General features: G+C 37.4%; 1 protein-coding gene across 3 annotated transcripts in view; it reads left to right on the forward strand.

The window, feature by feature from the left end:
- The window catches only part of tefu (Serine/threonine-protein kinase tefu), a 194,936-nt gene that overhangs the window by 160,959 nt on the left and 12,109 nt on the right, over positions 1–21,868 (forward strand). For all 3 annotated transcript variants that reach the window (XM_045768877.2, XM_045768876.2, XM_045768878.2), the window contains 14 exons: positions 107–257; positions 458–557; positions 991–1,192; positions 3,074–3,184; positions 4,064–4,234; positions 6,188–6,394; positions 6,680–6,827; positions 7,681–7,888; positions 8,161–8,362; positions 11,819–11,945; positions 13,131–13,261; positions 13,699–13,845; positions 17,304–17,558; positions 19,056–19,187. In XM_045768877.2, the coding sequence (XP_045624833.2) occupies positions 107–257; positions 458–557; positions 991–1,192; positions 3,074–3,184; positions 4,064–4,234; positions 6,188–6,394; positions 6,680–6,827; positions 7,681–7,888; positions 8,161–8,362; positions 11,819–11,945; positions 13,131–13,261; positions 13,699–13,845; positions 17,304–17,558; positions 19,056–19,187 (2,292 nt within the window). The remainder of the gene's footprint in view (positions 1–106; positions 258–457; positions 558–990; positions 1,193–3,073; positions 3,185–4,063; positions 4,235–6,187; positions 6,395–6,679; positions 6,828–7,680; positions 7,889–8,160; positions 8,363–11,818; positions 11,946–13,130; positions 13,262–13,698; positions 13,846–17,303; positions 17,559–19,055; positions 19,188–21,868) is intronic.

Here is a 21,868-nt window from a genome sequence, read left to right on the forward strand (position 1 = left end):
GTAGTGTTTCATTCTGCTTAATGCCCAAGTGCTATAAAGTTGCAATTGTTTAGTGCTATCTCCTGATAATTACCGCACCTTTCCACTCAATGCCATTTTTTTTCAGGTCTATAGTTGTCTTGGTGATAGTGATGGTGTAGAGGGATGTGTAGGTGCCAGCAGACTTGTTGATTCATCTGCCCGGGCAATGCGATATCAACACCGAGGCCAGTGGATGGAGGCCTTTGCAATTCATGATTCAGCAAATTGCATTCCTGGTACATTTGAAAAATTGTTCTCTGTGTATTCATATCCTTTGGTAACTGAAAGCAATTGCTGTAGTCATGATAAATTGGAATACTGTATAATATCTAAAACCCTGAGAATATATTAATTTGTGCATGATTTATGTATTTTTGTTTATTCTTTATACTGTACTTAAAATATACTTTTGTTTTGTTTTATTTAAAAATTTCAGGAATTGTTGAAGGACTTCGTGAAATGGGCCTTTTTAATACTTTAAATGCACTTTTAAGTGAAACATCACTCAAGATCTCACAGGAAGTTTTTGAAGCACAGTAAGTGTCTTTTTATGGTTTTTATTATTAACAGGTTTTGCAACTAGCTCTGGTTTTGTACCTATTTATTAAAACACGAATGAGAAAAATTATTTCATAGGAAAGATTTTGTCACTGTGGCCTCCAATCCTATTGTAATTACACATTACTGTATTATTATTATTATTATTTTTTTGCTCACATATAGCACAGCTAATGAGCTCACAAACAAAGGACAATGCAGTACATTAAATTCCATGATAAATTTTTAGTGTGAGCTCTATAGTATTGTATTTTTGCTTTTATTTTATAGTAAACTGTGAATTAAATGATCTACTTTTAGTGTAGTTTCAGTAACTAAAGTCAAATAGGTTGGTATCAGTGTTGTCTAGTTACCCCTAAACAAACATGCAATACTCATAAATGTTATAATAAAAAATAAAATATTTTATAGGTGGGAATCAGCCTGGAGACTCTCACAGTGGGACTCTGTTAACTTCAATAACAAATTTTCTGAAGAGGGGCTACTGGAATTAAAACCCAGTTTCCATCAGCAACTATTCTGTGCACTTCAGTCCCTTCACCATCAAGACCTTTGGTCTCTTCACAAACAAACTATGCAGGCTAGAAAAGGTGTCATTAGGCAGCTGAGACTTGTAAGTATGAAATAGAATTTATTTGTGTGTACATTTATAACGAAGAGTCCTTGTATTTAAACTCTTGTTATCATCTCTGCCTTATATTTTAGGAATTCCTGGGTATTTACCCCCCTTTTCAGTTGTCTCGGTACCACAAACACTTGTTAAACAGTTGATTTCAACTGCTTAAATTTTAAATATTTGTCCATATTTATGTTCATGTTGTAATGTTGTGGATAATGGCCAGGAGGGGTATAGTATACTGCCATGTGGTTGTTTTCTTGACATACTTAGTGATCTTTTCCTGTTGCATACTATCCCAAAGTTCTAAACACTTGTTTCCGAGGACAGTGCTGATCTCATACATATGAATTTTGTCATGTTTTCCAGTAGTTAAACTATTTATATATTTCACTCCATAACATCCTTGCCACTATGCAGCGAGGCAGAATTAAAATTAGCTCTTCACTCACATTTTGTCATATCATGGTCAATGGGTTAAGGCAAATCTGGGGGTTACCCCAGGATGCTAGTTTAATTTGAATCCTGTTCCAAGCTTTTCTTATAGCTCTTCACTCATGTGTTGAAAACCATCGCATTAAAATTTTCACTAATTACCTTTAGCCTCCATTAATTGCTCACTGTATATAGCTCATTCACTTCACTCGTATGTTGAAAACTATCTCGTTAACATTCACTGCTGGGTAAACAGAGACTACAGTTAAGGATTGGCACCAAGTAAATCCTCCCCTGCCAGGATACAAACCTAGGCCAAAGCGCTCGCAAAGCGCCAGGCGAGTGTGTGTTAACACTACGCCACAGGGACTGCAATTTGGAACATAGCAAGGGAATTTTCCTTAATAGTGGTTTAAGGTATGCTCTGCACTGTGCTGCTCTTCCCTGGACAGTAGGACAATGCTATTTGAAAAGTTTCTTATCTCATTTGGCCTTACAGTTTCTCATGGCATGGCACATTAGCAGTGATATGGGTGTGCCCATGGCTATTGCTTGGGAGCAACGAAAGTGCTACTCGGAAATGGATTAGTTCAGTCAGCTCTTCACTCTATTTCTTTCACTTTTTTCCATAGATTATCTATTTCCATATACCAGGTATACAGAAAAGGCTCTGGATGCATTTAGGGTGGCATAATTCAGAAATGAAATCACCAAATCCACGAAATGTGAGATTTTTCAGCGATCATGAATGAAAATGAAGTGTTTGACTGCTCAGAATGATTGGGACTCATGGCATTAGGTAAAGCATTGGCACTGGATAAACTAGAGAAATGCACAGTGTTGAATTTGCCTTTGCTTTCACCTGGACAATTTATGCGTAACTGAATCTGAAACCATGCACTCAGAACTAAAAAAAAAAAAAAATATGTTTGCATGCTGCAAATATGCACAGATCATGAGTCAACAGAATGTGGGATGATTGGAAGATGATGACAGAGGTGTGCTGAAGTCAGCATAGATATCCAAGCAGGTCCAGAGCACTCCATTGGCAGTGCTTTGTAATGTTATGGGTAGGATCTGAAGGACTGTATAATTACGAATGAATATTATCAAGTCATTCTGGGCTGGATTGAATGCTCTCCAATGACTCTCCAGCACTTTTATAATCTTGCAGGAAGAAGCTTAAAAACTCCCCTGAAGTGCCGATACAGTTTGTCATCCTGCAATACTGTGCATGACTCCATCTTAAGGACACAACAGATCTCACTTTAGGGAGCAGCAGTGTGATACTCTTGCAAGAATTGTCTTCATGTATCTCAAAGCCTGATAAATTTGTCCACTCTCCAGCAGTGACCTCTTTGAAGGCCACTTGTGAACTATATATATATGGTATTACAGGTTACACAAATTAAATTTATCATAGAGCCCATTTTTTCTTCACAGAGTCGAGCAGAAAGCAGTAGCTCTATATATCCATTACTGAGCCAGCTGCAGATATTGTCTGAAGTTGAAGCAGCATCTGCCTCTCTTAGTGATATCCACTACCCTGATAAGGTTTGAAAAATTAGTTATGTATTCCTGGTAGAGAAAATATCTTCTGATTTTGCCTTAGTTTACCCCATGTATTGAAAATGCCTCATTGTACTGACTTGAAACTTAAAATGCCTTTGAACATAAGTTAAAGCTTACTATTGAAATTGGGCACTGTAGCTCCTTTGTGTTTTTGGAACCAATTTTTATCCTGATAATGTTCATTTCAATTTTGTGACAGCACATATAAGTCAAACTGGAACATTCTGCAGCAGAAGATAATGTGATGTATCTTTAGTTGATTTTACAGGCTTAGACATTATCTGCAGGAGCTAATTTTATATAGATTTCAAGTTTTAACTCTTTCATGGTACTGTACCATATTTCCAGTATCATGTTAGATAATTCATCACTAAATTAGCCAAATTAAAATGTCTTATCTTTCTAGTGGTACATGGTTTAGTGGTGCTTTCTAGTAGAGGTACATACTTCAATGATCTGAAGTTCACCTTAATTGCTTATTAGTTTTTTTAAGAATCATTCTATAAATAATATATATTGTTAAATGCTTTCAACTTTTATCATCTCCCTTCCTGTTTCTACAGGGTTTGGTAGATAGTTCAAACAGTTGAGGATGGTAAACAATAATAGTGCTTCTGTAGGGCAGATGACTATTTTCTTTGTATATGCAGTACAGTAAATTGAGAATACAATCCATTTCCATTTTATACAAGAAAGGAGGTGCAAATAATACATACAAATATGTACTTTTAACTTCAAGATTATTCAGGAGCTGCATTCTTTCTACAATAAAGTATAGATTTACAATTTTGTATTAATTGTTTATAATACACAGTAATGAGCTCATAATTTTGTAATATTTCTTCTCTCTTTTTTGTTCAGTTTAAGATAAGCATCCAAAATTTAGAGCATATGTGGAACTCTAAGAAGACTATGGCAAATGTTGAGTACAAATATAAAGAACCTATTTTGGCTGCTAGAATATCCACTCTTAAAACTATAGCAGCAGTCCACAATGAAGAAAATGTTAACAGAATTCTTCACACATCTCTGGTATGTATTGGTGTATTTTCTAACATACATTTTGCATTATATTTCTAAGCCTAAGCTTCTCAACCACTCCCATAAGCAAGTCCTACTGCTTTCAAGGCCTTGTTACATGTAGCCAAAGTAAGAATGACCTTATCTTTTTCTTAGTGAGAAGACATTGGAGGAAGTCTCAATCTATCCTTCAATTACTGTGAGAAGGTACAGTATATTTCCTTACACTTTAGACAATTTTATCAAAACAATACTTGTAAACCAAAATGTAAAGTTATGCACACACATACTATCCAGGTCCAGGTACATACTACCAGAGGAAACATCTAATGTGCGGCCTCAGTGCATTGCAAGCATGTGATCCTTGTTTGGGGTTGAGCCTGATGTTGCTTGCACAAGTTGCCAGATGTCTGAGAGTTTGATGGCCACTTGTGTTCTTTTCAAAACTTCTGTTGGGTGCAGGGCCATTTTCACTCTGGTGCATTCTTTGTGTCAGGAGTGGACAGCAACTGTGCTTTACGTGCTTGTCACATGCTAAAATATCACTGTATAGATCCTCAGCTGAGGACGTGATTGTGAACCTCCCTCTTTTCATTTGTGTGGATTTAGGCTTTCTGGTCAGGTCAACCTGCCAGTCTAATGCCTAGGACAGAAAGGCTGCTGCTTTCTTTCCCTCTCTAGTTGCACTGGATGATCTGTCAGTGGTTGTGTACCAATTGGCTTCCAGCTACTGCCACTTACTGTCGGTTTATTCTTTTAGGACATGGGTGCCTTTGCCACTTCAGACAGGGTTACCTTCGCCAAACCCACAGTTGGAGCCATCAACTACTCTTGCATAAGCAGGAATTTTTCAGCTTCTTTCTCCATAGCAGAAGAGTTAGAAGCTTCTGGATACTGGCTTGGCCCGAAATGTTGCTCCTGGGCATGGCTCATTGGCTGACCAATCCTCTTCTCTGGTGTGAAAATGCAATTTGGTTGAAGGTGTTGATGGCAAAGGATGCAGCATAGTTTTCCCTTAACCCTTCTTGTGTTTTGTGATCAGGGAGGTGTCTTTGTAAGAGTTCATCTTTCTTTCTTAAAGGGACCACAATGGTTCCTATTATTATTATTATTATTATTAAAATTCTGCACCTACTCCTAGATCTTTGACTTCACTGTCTTCAGGATGATTGTATGGTGTTGGGCTGGCTCTCTTCTAGCTAGGCTACATTCCAGGTGGAAGAGGGGGTCAGCACCTAACTGTCTTGTTTCTAGGTCTGCAATTCTCATTATTTTTCCTGCTGCTTCAGGGCCTCCTATGTGGTCAGAGTAAGTGTACCATTTTCTGCATTGTTAATAGAGTTGCATATTTTCATTTGGCCATCACAAATCTTGCCTAAGGAAATGACCAAGAAACTTACCCATTTATTCTTGGCTTTCCCTGTGCCTTTCCTTGTAGATGAAAGGCTTGCTTATAAGTATAAGAAAGAGTTGATTGTGAGGTATGATTACTGGCTGGAGTTTCTATATAGGTCTATGCTATGACTTTGTGGTAGGTTGTAGCAGCATTTTTGGAGGCAACTGGTAGTGTTTTGTATTGTTAATGTGCAGAGTTTTACTTGACATTTAATTTCAAGTATTGCTTTGATGTGTGTGTTGTTGAAAGTAGAGGAATGTGCCTTCTAATTGATATTTAGGACTGGATTGAAAATTCTCCAGTGTCTTCATTCCTCCTTATATGGTTGGCCAGGAACATTTTCAATGATTCCTATTGGAAATAGGTCAGCCCGGGCTAGAGGTAGCCAGGGTGTTGGCTAAGTGAGGCTTGAATACAACAGTGACAATGGGACCAGCTCAGAATGAAATGCATTTATCTACCTACATTCCTTATTTTTTACTAAAGGCTCATAACAGAAAGCATAAATTTATGAAAATAAGTAAGTATTGGGTGCTTATGTTGGACTATACTTTTTGTCTGGTTTCCAGTTGACCAAGAGTGTGCTGTCACGTGAAAATATGAAGTTAAATAACAGCTCAGGAAGTGAGTCGGCCCTATTATGGGCATCACGATTAAAACTTCCCCAAACTTTGGTTTGGATGACACGCCTAGAAGAAGCACAAGTAGCAAAGCATCAGCAACACACAAAACATGCTTCAGATATTCTCAATTCGCTTATAGAGGATCTGCATAAGGTAAGAATTTATGAACTGCTGTATGGAAAGACATCAGGGCATGGAAAATGCATCCTAGAGGCATCTTTGGATGTAATGAATCCTTCACTGCAAAGAATTGGGGTTGATCTCATATAATTCATTGAATCAAGGTTGTGCTGTATACTGTACATATATCGGTCTTTAAAATAATTTTCATTCATATATTTATGGTATGTTAAGTATAGTATAGTATATATAATTATTAAAACTGCATTATCTAATTAAATATTGACAAAGGGCTAATTATCATTTATGTTAATACAGGTGAATCTGGAGAGTGAAGAGAAAATAATAGTGTGCCAGGCCCTGAACCTTTATGGCTGTGTTCTAATGGATTCAAGGGCCCGGGCTCCCCATGACATCATCCAGGATTTTTTCAACAAAGCTATTGGCATTTTAAATTCTTCAGAGGGTAAGGACGCATTTTATGTTCGTTAAGCAGGAGGGGAGCAAGTAATATATAAAGTATGGGATTATAGACTCCTGTCATGGCTGCTTGACCTTACAGTGGAATACACTGTAAGGTACATAAACCTTACAGTGTATGTACACTTCTTATACACTGGTATAAGAAACATTCACACATTAGAATTGCCCAGTTCCCACTTTCATGATGTTGGAAACCCAAGCCAGAACAAAAAGTGAACAATGAAGTAAAGGAAGCTTATAGACACTAAATAGTAAATCATTAAAAATATAACTTGTCCATTCGTAGCATCATTCACAATACTGTACGACATTGAGCATCATTCGTAAATAAGCACCTACACTTGCAACTTCATAGGACCAGGTGTAGGGCAAAATTTGAGGTGATATTGGACACTGAAGAAAGTTATTGAAGTTCAAGGGGGGATCTAAAAATTATTTATTCTTTGTTAAGTTTATTAGAAAACTTGTTGTCTAGTCAAAAGAGGAGACACTATTCTTTAAAATGATACCAGAATGGATAATACACACACAATATCCAGAGAGGTATTAACCATAAAATGGCAGTGTTCCAAATTACATTGCTTGCCAGGTTTCTGGATTACTTGTGATGTGTGGTGTACAAGATATGGTGATTGGACTGGTGTCATTTAAAAAAAATTTAATCTTTAATATTTGTATCTTTCTTTTCCTGTATTGCTTGTCTATTTTGTATGGGGGGTGATGCCGTCCCACTCCACGAAAATAAGAAGTTGATAATAATGAGGATAATTATTATTAAAGAGTTATCTACAATATTTAATTTGTATATTTTGTATAATTTTTCTTTTTGTATATAGCTCCAGACACAAGCAAAGTTTTAGAAGATAGCTACCATCAGTTGGCGACATACGCAGACAAGCATTATCGGGAGGTTCACCAGCATCTGGAGTCTGATGCTATACAAACAAAGAGAGAGACTATCAAAAGATCACAGGAAGAACTTACTCAAGTAAAGAATCTTCGTAGCAGAACTAAAGTGCCTTTGGAATTAACAGAATTAAGCAAGTGAGTAAACACATCACATGAATTAATATTTTTGGCACTACTGTATTTCCATGTTATTTCTTAATGTAGTTAATGTATCTCTGGAAACACTGTCAGTATGGCAACTGCAGTAAAGCTTTATATGTTTATGCCACCGTTGTGAATGTTTTGAGGTTATTAAGGGATGAAAGTTCAAGGTATGGTTTTAGGTTGAACTGTATCAAGATGATGATTCTGTAACATCCCAGTTACATATGTAATTTTTTATATTAATAATACTTCCTTATTTACAGGAAGATTAATATACTTGAAAAGAACATCAAAATAGACTGTAATAAGTTATGTGAACTGGAGGACCAGAAGGAAGAATATCTCTTCTTGGCCATGGAAAACTACCTTAAATGTGTCATGGTCTCAACAGAACATGAAATGCACATCTATCGAATTGTTGGTCTCTGGTTGGAGAATCTTACAAATGAAAGGATCAACAGATTGGTAAGTGTAATTGCATAAATATATCAAATAAGTAGAATATATACTATTTCTGGGTAATCCCCCTACCAGGGACAGTCATCTTACCACAGCAGGGAGAGGATGTGGGGCTCATAGATTGGCCCACTACTAAGTTGAAAAGCTCTTTCAAAAGACATAATGAAGTAAAAAAACACTCCATCTCTGTTTAAGGAATGTTTAGCATATTTCAAATTGCCAAACAAAGCTAACAAAATTTAATAAGGTGCACTGAGAAAGGTACCTTTTTTGTACCTAACAAGGTACAAAAGAAAGACTTTTTCCAAACAGAGTGGTAGATGGTTGGAACAAGTTAAGTGAGAAGGTGGTGGAGGCCAAAACCGTCAGTAGTTTCAAGGCATTATACAACAAGGTACTGGGAAGACAAGACACCACAAGTGTAGCTCTCATCCTGTACCTACACTTAGGTAATTACATCTAGGTAATTATTGACCCCTCACTGATTAAGACCCCAATACAGTAACTGGAAGCTCCAGATAACTCAAGACACTCATTCCATAATCACTCTTATTTTATCTTATTCTCTCTCTATTTAGAAAAGGCAAATGTAGTTGCAGTATTGAAGAAAGGGAACAGATATGAAGCCTATGCAACTATATATATACTAAACTCTATACTGTACAATTGGCATTAACAGCATTTTATGCAAGATTGTAGAAAAAGTCATCAGAAAAAGAATCATAGAACATTTGGAAAGAGTAGGATTCGCAGGAAGTTTTCGGAGAACTCGCACAAGCATGTTCACTGGGCTAAGCTTGTTGTTAATAATGGCGTCTCTTCCTCACCGCTTTAGGGACGCGTCCACTAGCACGGTTTTAAATCTGTCTTTATCGACTTAGGGAAGTAGACCTTGGTTTTATTTACATTTTAATTATATCCAGTCAAGGGTAACACTTTTTTTATTGTTTCTAGTGCCCGACTGGCAGTTTAAAGATTATTGAGTATAAATTTTATAGGTAAATAGGAATTTGGTGACATGGCAAGATTTCATCCTAATTTCTTTGTATGGTTAATTAAGCTATTTTAGGGTTAGTTTTAGTATTTGCCTAACATGATTGTGTTTGCTTAGTATGTTAGTAATTAGTATTTAGTGTTGGAATTTCTGACAGATGGAGATGTAAGTAGGGGTAACAGGAAAGGCACTGGACTGGGTAATGGAGTACTTGACAGACAGGAAACAAAGGATCATAGTCAGATCATATGTCTGGCTGAAGAGAAGTGAACAGGGCTCTGTCTTGGGACCACTGCTATTTTTAATTTATGTAACTGCCTTTGCAATGGAAGTGAGTTTGTACCTGTCAATATTTGCAGATGATGCAAAGTTAATGAGTAAGAACTGAAGAGGACTTTAGGGTGTTGCAAGGAGACCTTAACAAACTTAAGGGGGCGTCTGGTTATTATAATGAAAGTTGTTCAATGTCAACCAATATTATTTTTCTAGTTGTATATGAAAAGTGCTTAAATTGTCCCAAGTTTCAGTACTGCAGCGTAAATAGAAAGGGAGTTTTTTTTTTTTTTTTTTTTTTTTTTGAACGTTTTTTACACATTTTCAAGTCCACACTTCAGAACACACGTTTCAGATAAAATTATTCTGTGACACTTTTCTGACACATTAGCATATAATAAAGGATTTGGGGATTTAGAATTTCCAAAACATCTTTAGTTTTCCTAATACAAATGTTCAAAGTTCCCCAAAATTTTTTTGCAAATATGGCATGTTTATTGCTATTATAAAATCAATAAATGAACTTAGAGAAAAATGAAAGCCCCCCAATGTAGAGACATGCCCTCCACATATACTGTGTAAGTTTCATGTAAATTGAATAAAAAAAGAATGAGTTTTGTAAACGTTTGTGTCAATTGAAAAAAAAACAGAAATGAATAAAGTCTAAGGTTCTAAAATCTGTTGCTGGGGTTAACATCAACCAATTTTCTCCAAAATTGACATCCTTACAGATAGGCTTACGTACAGTCAGGTGTTTAAGTTTGATGCAAATCGCCCCAAAAAAAAATGAAAAAAAAAAAATATTTAAAAAAAAAAAAGAAAAAAAATCCTTTTTTTTTTTTTTCCTTAAATTTTTTTTCCAATTAAACTAATAATAATATTTGTTTAATATATGCTATTGTGATAGCAAAGAGTTGTAGTTATGATTTCAGTTGACACTTTTGATTGATAATCGATTTTGACCATTTTTGCATAATTTTCACAACTACTTCAATATTTTTTTTCTCCCTTCCTATTTATGCTACAATGCTGAAACTTGGACCAGATGAAACACTTTTCATATAGAACTTGTCAAAAAAGTTTGGTTGAAATCGAATGAGTTTTCATTTTTGCATTTTTGGACCCAGATGCCAACCAGACGCCCCCTTAAGGAGTGGGTAGATAAATGGCTGTTGGAATTCAATCCAAATAAGTGCAACATAGTAAAAATAGGTAAGGGAGACTAGAGACTTGTATTTACTATACCATAAGGGGAAGGTGCTTACAAGAAACAATAAGAGAAAAAGACCTGGGGTAGACATAATTTCAATACAAACAACACCAGCTCATTACACACAGAAATCACAATAGTGTGATGCATCAAATGAACAAATCCACAAGGGCCGAGATGAGGGTTTGAACCTACGTTCGAGAGGATCCCAGACGCTGCCTTGATCAACTGAGCTACGACATGGTAAAAGAATTGCAACCGGGAAATCATCCTGACCTACCAACGGATCCTGCAGTCTCGGAGAGACTCTTACATTCCTGCAGAATACTCCTAAAGGAGTATTCTTTTATCATGTCGTAGCTCAGTCGATTAAGGCAGCGTCTGAAATCCTCTCAGACGTAGGTTCGAACACTCGTCACGGCCCTTGCGTATTTGAACACCAGCTCATTTTAATAGAGAAAACATCAGCAGCACATGGAAAGTTAGCAAACCTACGATTTTATAACAAAACATTTTATAACATACAAAATAACATGACACCTTAATTATGTATACTGTATAATGAAAAATAATGAGTGCTTAGAGCTTAGAAGAAAGCTTAACAGCCATTTTTGTTATCAGCTTCAGGCACCTGTTTTGTAGGTCAAAGGCCTTTGATAAACATTTCACCAGATGGAAACATTTTCTTGGTACATGAACTGAGATGGCATATTACAGCATGGGGTCCTATTACCTTGATTTGACCAAAGTCCTAGTTTAGCGAAAGGGGTTAAAGGAGTAAAGCTTAGAGCAGTGTGATCAGATCTTGGCTTTATCGAGAGAAGTCTTGGCTCTGGAGGAAGGTTTATTCTGTTTTTTTCTTTTTTTTCTTTTTTATAGATGGAAATTAATTTATTTGTTGTCTTTATAAATAATGTTTCATTTGACTTGACCTTTTCACAGAAAAAAGAAAAGTATCTTAACTCAAAACTTTTCTTTAACACAGGTTTTAGACCATGGTATGAAAATGAGTAGCTACCATTTTGTTCCTCTACTGTACCAGCTTGTAGCAAGACTAAGCTGCCAGAGAGATCAGCACAAATCCTTCTTACAAGTCCTATTGTACTTGTTACGTAAGTTCATTTATCTGTGGCATGAAAGTGTCTCAAAATTTTATTATTTACATGGAATTTTTCCGTGTAAATATGAGGCTCGCGTTCTCCCTAGTAAATTTGATTGACTGATGAAAAACGAATTCTGATCTCTTACCATTGCTGGTGTCCTTGGGAGGTCGAGATGTTGGGTATAAACCCCTGAGTTTCAATCTCTTTTAAGGATCTGCGTGGTGGAATGGTCAGAGTACTGGTTGTCTTGGTGTGCGCCTGGCCTTCTAAGTTCGAGTCTCTTGCAGGGGTGGAGCCCTTTTTGTGTGTGTGTGCATATATTCATGAATTGTCATATGTAGTCTTGTACAAAGAATTAGTTCACTTGCTCCTTTCAACTGTTTCCACCCAGCCTTGTGCTTTACCATATCCTCTGTGTTATTCATACCCAATCCACACTGCCTCATGTTCTTCAGGAAAGAAAAAGATACAACCAGATGGGCATGGAAAGGGTACAGGAACTTGGGCATGGAGATCAACATGGGAGTAATAAAGAGAGCCAGAATCAGTAAAGCAGCAGAGTAACAATTAAAAAATGACATCCATAAAAGCAAATGAAAAGTCAAATTTGTTGCAGAGTGACATTTGAAGCAAAATGGTACAAGATCATCTGATCATCCTATTGTACAGTAGTGACAAAGTGGTATGTGAGGAACTCAACAAGGCTTTAAAAGATCTAAAACAAAAGTTAAAATGGAGACAGGGGTGGGAGATGGCACTTCAAAGAGCAACATTTACTCAAACACTTATGTCTGCCACCAGGTGACAGCCTCCGTCACTGAAAATTCCATCTGACAGCTTCCTTCACTCTTTGAGTTGCAGCGTTCAGCACCAGTCATGCAGGAAATCAATAAATATAGGTTGGGAGTAGTGAACTAATGTAGTACCACTCAGAATGAGGCATTTCATTACACACTCAACTCTATTTCTCAGCTGGTCCCTTCAGTAGCTTCCCGGAGCTTACTCCTAATTACGCCTTGGAGAGAGAAAGAGAGAACACTTTCCTGAAAATGTGTGACTTTTCTTAGCATAAATAATAATCACTACAAATTATCAACCACAATGTGTCTAAACATGTTATTTTAATTGTATAATTAATATTTTTTGTTTGTAATTTATTTCACATTATTGTACTGTATAATTCTGGCTTTGCAGAGCGAGTCTGTGTGGAACACCCCCACCACAGTTTACCTGTCATCATCGCATTGGCCCATGCCCATGCTGATGATGACATAATGAAAAATGGTAGTAAAAGTAAGAAGCAAAGGAATGAAGTTAAGGAAGAGGTAAGCTGCTTAACGACAACTTCACTATATTATGTAGATTCATTATGGTTATATCTTGCTTATTATGTACAGTGTTCATTTTTCCATCAGTTCTTATTCAGGCATATCTAAAGGGTGCTACAACAGAGTGCTTTAAATTAACATGCAAGTATTTTTGTATGATTATGTTCCTTAGATAATATGGCCTAAACCATCTTGAAACTAATGTGTAAAATGTTAGGGAGATGGTACCATTAGAAACTTTTGCCATAACAATTTTTTTTGCACATGTAATAAGTACAGTACTCATGCATATGTTGCTTTGTGGTGAAAGATTTTGGTGTAAATCTTAACATAAATTTCACAAATTACACAAGTGTGGGTTTTTATCCTAATATACTGTGTAGTATTTTGCTTTTGCCATGATTTGATGTAAACTTTAAAATTTACTCTCCTAGGATCGTGTACGAGCGGCTAAACTGCTAGTAAGCCGGTTGAAGAAAACGGCTATTGCAGAGCATGTGGCTGAATTTGAGACAGTTTCCCATGCATACCTTGAACTAGCCAACTGGTCTTGTAACATGAAACTGTCTCCTGGCACCAAGGTAGTACTATACTTAAGTATATTTTTAGAAACTCATTTTACGTTTTTTCTAATGGTGAGCTGTATAAATGCTGTATTGCTTGATTACCACCATATTTTATTGTATTAAATTTGCAATTAAGCGTGCATCATCTATTCTTTCTTTCATGAACGGGATACATTCTAAAGTAGTCCATTTATTATTAATTTTAATTTTACTCCAGTTCCAATACAGTGAGTAGACAGTTTAGGGGGGGGTAGAAATAGCCTAAGCTACTCTATCCCTTTGAGATGTATTTATTGCTTATCTCAATAAACATACTTGAACTTGAACTTGAGTAGACAGCTTCTTCCACATGTACTGGAAAGATTAAGCTAAAAGAATTTTGTTTAAATGAGGTGTTATTCCCAAGGGGGATACTCAGTCAGGAGATGAGATAAAAAAAAAAGCAGACAAGGTTGAGGTGCTACTGTATTAGGGAGAGAAAATTTAAATGTAAAAGAAATGATCTCTGACAACCCATGGGCTGTGGACATGTTGGCACTCGAGACATACAGCTGGAAAGATAAAAAGAGTACTGATCAGTGCCTCCAATCCAATAGCAAACATCACATAGACAAAGGAAGAAATAGACAACAAATTAGATTCTTACAGTGAATTTGAGAATTTGGTAGGTAAAGCAGATAGAAATATAGCTCAGTTGATAGGACTTGGAGACATATAATGTGAATACAAAAGATGGGTAACCCTTACAATATATGGACAGAAGATGTCTGGGCTGACAGGTTCATGAACCTTTTCCTGGAGGCATTGGTGTTTTCAGCATGTTGTTAAACACCAACAAAAATGATGCAAAGGAATATTACATTATTTACCTGGAATGAAGGAAGAAATTTTTGATGTACAGTACATGCCTCCAATAGGTTACAGTGACCATGTACCCTTAAAAGTAAAATACTGTACTCAGTATGGTATAACATAGAAGATGATAGAGAAAGTAAGACAACAGAGAAACTGTACTTTAAGAAGGACAGTATGAGAATCTAAGATAAATTCTTTATTGGAATAGACTGGAATAGTTTGTTGTTAGGTAAGGAAATAAAATTATATGTACAAAATAGATATATGCCAATTTTTACGAGATGTATAAAAAAGGCACCCAAACATTTATAGTAAAATGGGGAAGCAAATACTACATAGAAAATAAGACTGGTTTAATAAGAGTTGCGAGAGGGCTGGAGAACAAAAAAAAAAATGGAATCAATATAGGAAGAGGTCAAACCCAAAAACATAAAAGCAATACAAATAGGCAAGAAACATATACAGTACACAGCAGTGAGAAGAGTGGTAGAAAGAAACTTACTTTGAGAATACCAGACTAATGTAAAACAAAACCAGGCCTGTTCTATAAATTCATAATGGGCAAGTTGCATGTAAAGGATAAAATCTAGAGGTTGAAAATACGGAACTGATTCACAGAAAACAAAAAAGGAAGCCCGGCCATTCTCAATCGACTTGAGAATGGTCCAGGACGGACCGAAACGTCGTCGTCCCTTCACCTTCTAGTGTGTGGTCTGGTCAACAAAATGGAAATGTGAGAGACACTAAGTGAACAGTTCCAAAGTGTGTTTGTGCAAAATAAGGTTTTCAGAGAACTGGACACATTACAGATTTCAGAGCACAACATAAAGTTCATAAAAGAGTCTTAAGACACAAGAAAAATTTATCAAGGAGCTAGGAAGAAACAAAGCAGTAGGCTCAGATGGAGTCTCACTTTATATTCTGAGGAAATGTTCACCCGAGTTGAGCATTCCAATACAGTTAATTTTCAGGCATCCTTAAGTACAGGAAACCTAGCAGATATATGGAGAAAGCAAACACAGTTCCAATCTACAAAAATTGTAGCAGAGAAGACCCTTTACATCATATTATTGACAAGTATGGTAGTCTAATCGCTAGAAAAAATAAGTTAAATTAAATGAGTAGAAAGCCTGAAAAGAAATTATGATCAGAATTGAGGTCGGAATCCACGATTCTGACCTCCTGGGATTCAGGGAATGAATCACTAGGGAGCAGTCGGAAGGAAGCCAGAGGACGAAGCTTGGAGGAAGAACTACATGATAGCACATCAGTGATGCGACTGACTGGATGATGGCTGGCAGTCAGGAGCTCCATGATGTCACCTGTGGGTGACCATTTGCACTAGGGAATTCGAGCTAGTTTCAAGTGAAACAGTTGTTTTGAGTGAATCATTTCTAGAGTTGTTTAGCTTTCATTGCTTAGTTTCTCTGAATCTTGCAGTTATCTGTATTGCTTTGCCCCCATGGAAGATCCCTCTGGTGAAAATTTGCAGGACCCTAACCCACATGGTGAAGGCTTCTTTTCCCCCTCAGATTCCGTTGCTCTGATGGGTCTAAGTCTGCCAACGGTGCTGGCTACTCTGTTGTTTTCCCTAACTTGATCTATATATGTCGCCTACCCCCAGAGGCTAGCATCATCATGGCAGAACTTTATGCCATTTTATATGCTCTGTCAGTTGTTTTTTCTATGCAATATTACCTTCCCTTTGACTCTGAGTGGTCAAAGAGTGTAGTTGACTCTGAGTGGCCTCATGGCTTTGGAATCTTTTGACCCTTTGCATCCTGTGGTAACCAAAATCCAGTATTGGCTGTTTCTTATTTTTTACCAGGTATAAGACAGTCAAATTTTGCTGGGTTCCCGCTATATTGGGATTCCCTTGAATGAACTCGGTGATATTGCTGCTAAGGAGACCATTCATAGTTGAAACATTTCCCAGAAAGCGGTTCCTTATTCAGATGTCTACCCAATCATTCATGCTGCTATCCATAACCATTGGCAGAGTCATTGGGTTGGCGTTGCAGGTAAAAAAGCACACGGTTATTAAACTGTGTGCTCTTAAGTATGACCTATTCCTTTGGCCTTCCTCCTGCCAACATAATCAGCATTGAGAGACAGTTTTGGCTAGGTTATGTATCGGTCACACCTACCTGACTTATGGTCACTTAATGGAACAGTATCCTGCTCTCTCCTGTCCTGATAGTGTTGTCCCACTTACAGTCCTACACCTTGTTGATTGCCCTGATTTTAAAGATGTTTGAGTGTCTTGCATTCCTGATGTTTCTCGTGGTCATTGTTCTCTAGTTAGTATCATCTGTGATTCCGATACCTTTGATATCATTCACCTTGTGTCCTTCTGTTCTCTTATTGGCATCCTTAAAGATATTTAGCACCTTCTGAATACTTTACAAATTAGAAGGTGCTATGTAGTCTTCCTGGCTTGGTGCCTTCTTTGATAATTACTTGCTTACCTAAGGGAGCAATCAAGTGATTTTCTTAAAAAGAATCGTATCATTTATATTCAGAATTTTATTTTTATTATAGTTTATTAACTGTAGTTGTTGTACGGTTTATTATGCTGTGATGAACTTATTTTACTTTTTCTCCTTTTTAACTCTCAGGTATCTGTTCCTGACAACCAGCCCTTAGCTTCTCTCCGTAATCTGAAGTACACTTCTGCTTTAACTCGGCCATTGAAGCTGCAGCCATCAGCTCACTACTCCCCACCACTAATTGTTGGCTGGGAAGATACGTGCACATTCGTTGGAGGAATCAATGCCCCAAAACGACTTACAATAAAAACATCTGATGGACTGAAGCAGTTTGAGCTCCTCAAAGGAAGAGATGATATCAGGCAGGATGCTGTGATGGAACAGGTAATGTTTAATAAATCTTCATAATTTGTGTATGTGTACCCACCCAATTGTGCATGCAGCGGTCGAGCTTTGGCTCTTTGATCCTGTCTCTCAACTTTCAATCAACTAGTGTACGTTCCTGAGCCTATTTGGCTCTATTATATCTACATTTGAAACTGTATTTGGAGTTTGCCTCTAACACATCACTTCTTAGTGCATTCCATTTTAAATTCCATTTGTTAACTACTCTGACACTAATCACAAGAAACGTTCTTTCTAATGACCTTGTGACTCGCTTGGGTGCTTAGTTTCCACCTGTGCACCCCTTGTGTTAAATAAACTGTCTTTATCTACCCTATCAATTCCTCTGAGAAACTTGCATGTTGTGATCATGTCTTCCCTAACTCTTCAGTCTTCCAGCAATATGAGGTTTAGTTCCCATAATCTCTTACTGTGTTTCTGTGTATAGTATGGTTTAAAGTAATGTCACATGCACTATAGGCTTACTATATAAATTTAAGCCATGTAGTCATCTTAGTAAGTTTTGATAATTAAGGTGGTGTATAATAAAAATGTTAGAATCGTGAATTAATAGAGATATTTGGTAGTTATTCGTTATAGATTATTGTTATACTATATGTATTTGCTTTAAACATTTTAATAAATAATTTTCATTCAGAATCCTTGGTGTGGATGCTTTATGGTTTTGTTTATTGTTGGTTGATACCTTTAGGTATCCATTTGGTATCTAAAGAATTCATCAAGTTCCCTTTTTCAGGGTATCAGTCTTCTCGAGTCTTATTATTAAATATTTTTTTGTTAGTTTTATATCATTAGCAACATATGAATGAGCCATTTACCTATCAGGTCATTGACATGTACAGTACAGTGTCGGGAACATGATAGCTCCTTGTACTGTACTGGCCTCTTGTGGTACTCCATTTGTTACCTCTGTGTATGCCTTTGCTTCTTTCCTGAAAGGTACTTGCTCACCCAGTTCAGCTGACAAGTGAGGTTGCTGGCTCCTCAGACCCTGTTCCTGTTGTGAAAGTAATTCTGTCTCTTGGTGGCATTTGGAGTAGCAGTTGATTGTTGAGCTTGTCTAGCTGAAAGAGAAGCCCACTTGGGTGATGGTACTTTTGGCACGGGGTTTGTTGGTAAAAGGGAAGGGGTTTTCTTATCCCCTTATTATCGTTTTGATTCACCTACCTTTCTGGGTCCTAACTTGGTCGATGTTCCTGCTAGGCATAAGAACTCCTGTGACTGATGACTCCAAACTAATATAGCAAATATCAGTTCGGATAGCTTCAGGGCGCCTCGGGGCTTGCCCAGAAAATAGCGTTTCATTACATTCAGCGCTGGTTTTTTACTGCTAAGTTAGGCCTTTATCAAAACTGTAAATTGTGACAAACTTTTCATCATACTTTTATATCATATTTTAATTTTCTGATTATTTTGTTTTTGTTCACACCAGCTGTTAGTGAGAAAATTGCCTAGTAATATTTTTTATCTCGATAGGTGTTCAGGATTGTCAATCAGCTCCTAAACAAAAACAGAGAAACAAGAGAACGAGCGTTATCCATGCGTACATACCAAGCTGTCCCATTATCACAAAAAAGTGGACTAATTCAATGGTGCAACAATACTCAGGTAAAAGTATTTTAATTTATCACATGCAATATATGTAGGTACTTTGTATAGGGAGGCATATATAACCCTGTTTTATTATTATGATCACTGCTGCCACTCCACTTCTCACTTGAATGAATATTAAAAGCTTTCTGAGAAAGACTTAGACCACTAAGGCAAGGTTTTCTGGTATACTTTGGCTAGATTGTGCCAGTCATAGCAGGGGGGACATTTTACACCGGTGCAACAGGGAATTTTTAAATGTTTGCAGTTGAACATATTGGTACATGGGAGGCATAGTTCATTACATTTGCTGTTGTTTTAGATTCAACTACTCAGAAAAAAATTCCATGTAGCACCGGCTATAATGAGCCCGTAAAGTTCATTGTAGCTTTGTGTGACTGGATGGTGATTTACTTATAAATACTCAAAAGGCCTTAGTTCTACTTGGCATCTCATGGATTTGCAAAGTAGTACTCTTAGTTAAATGCATTTGGCCTACCCAGCCACTATCTCCAATCACTGGCAGATGGCAGCACCTATACTAACACAAGGAAAGGAAAGAGACTAGGGAATGAATGTGTGACAAGATCATCCCTCAGAAATACCACCCTCTGGAATGGAACAAGCTCATTGGGCAACTCTACCCCTCCCTTCCCCAGCAAGACACCAAGCAGCCCAATAGAAACGAGTAGAATAAAAATTTGATATGCAAATGGCATTACAAATAAAGAGGTAGAGCTGGAAGAACAGGTAGTAGAACTACATGCTCATATTATCGCAATTATGGAGACAAAACTGACAAGCACATTAGAAGATACAATATTCCCAAGAGGATACCCAGTAGTAGGAAAAGAAAGGGTAAATAGGTAAAGAGATTGAGTAGCCCTACTGATATAACAACAATGGAGCTTTGAGAGAGAGAGAGAGAGATTGAGATTCCAGAAGTAATGAACCAGCAAGACTTCACACTAGGTAAGATAAGAGTGAGAACCATGAAGATAGTGGCAGGTGATATTTACAACCCTACATTAACTGCAAGAAGGTCAAAGGAGGAATATGATAAATACAGCAAAACATGCCTGAGGATAATAGAAAAGGCAGCTACAGTGTTGAGCTCCAAGAGCTGGTCAGCTCTTCCACATATTGCCCTAAGGAACACAGGAGGAACATTGAGTCTTGCTTTAAGAACCTGCTCATCCTGCACATCGATGAGCATATACCATAGGTGCTTGGGATCTGGATGAAGTGAAGGCTGGTGGTAAGACGAGCTTTCCAGTCGACTCGCTAGTAACCAAAGCACTCAAAGGCAAGGCTCAAACAGAGCCCTTCATATCTTATGGCACTAACTCACAAATGATCTGAAAAAGAATGGCTAAATTTCCCTCTGAAAAAAGGGAATCTTGCAAAATCTCCACAGAAGGTAAGAACCAGGACCAACAATGCTGATATTAAGTGCACAACACTGAAGCTTGGCAGCCACTACATAAGTGAACTTGCAAACAAACTTGCAAAAGTTTCAACAGGGTTGAAGCACACCTAAGTATAGTACAGTACTGACCTGATAACAAGCAGTGTGGTGACAGAAAGGGTGCTGTTGTAATCATAGAACTACAGGCTGTTCCCTACCTTGATGCACCAAGCAACAGTTCGTCCATGATTGAACTGAATCATTATAAGGAACAGCACCGAGTGGCAAACGATCAGTCACAACCAGTAAAAAGTCACCAGACATTTGGCACATGTGAGATGGGTCGTGGGGAGGCCTGGGAAAAGGGCTACAGTTTTGGCTGACCCTAACAGAACCCTTTATAACTCTTTTAAGACAAGGAAGGGCAAGAGTAGCTTTTGACTGAAACAAAACAAAAATAAAAGTAACCATAGAGAATTCAGTAGTAGAGACTGATGGAGGGAGGCACCTTGCTCACACACACAACCAACTCAGTAGATATGAGCAGGAGCTGCCCCATATGGGCCAAAAGACCTTTGGTAGTTTACTTTATTCTTATAATTTTATATAGTGCCCATCACAGATGTCTAGTCCTGGAACCAAACACTAAGGAATTGTAAATTTACTTGAACCTCAAGAAAAGCCCAATGATTTAGCACAAACCGACCTGAAACAGAAGACTTAAGGTCACTAGCTGGTAAAGTCACAAAGCACAAAAACTTGTTATACTCACACAAGATGCAGTTCAATTAAATATACTGCCTTAGCAAGTACACAGCATGAACCCACTGTACAGAGAAATTGAGGTTTCTAAGAATGAAAGTGAGGTACAGTATTTAAATTTGGACTCAAGCTTGCCCAAGCATCCTGGGGACAAGTCGGGAAGAATGTGATGGGGTTCAAGGCAACGAACCTGAGATTGGCGAGGGTGCTGCTGTCTGGTTGCAATCAGAGGTAGCAGCTAGATAGGAAATTGGCAGTTTGCATGAGTAATTTATTTCTGGAAGTCCATGTGGTGCCAAGTAGGACTTGGATAGGTTTTGATTGTTTGAATACATTTTCAGTATTCTAGATAGGACTGAGCTTTTCTCCACTGCCTCCCTGGAACCAGTATGACCTGACAAAACTGTTTTCAAAATGTTTCCTATTGTCACCCTGCCCTGATTATCATGATCTTGTCCAATGCCTTGATCTTCAATGAACTTTCTTCAGCAAGTATCCTAGTGAAATAGTTTTTTAGAATATAGGCTTA

The sequence above is a fragment of the Procambarus clarkii genome, chromosome 51 (genome assembly GCF_040958095.1).
Source record: "Procambarus clarkii isolate CNS0578487 chromosome 51, FALCON_Pclarkii_2.0, whole genome shotgun sequence".
In the NCBI taxonomy this organism is placed as follows: Eukaryota; Metazoa; Arthropoda; class Malacostraca; order Decapoda; family Cambaridae; genus Procambarus; species Procambarus clarkii.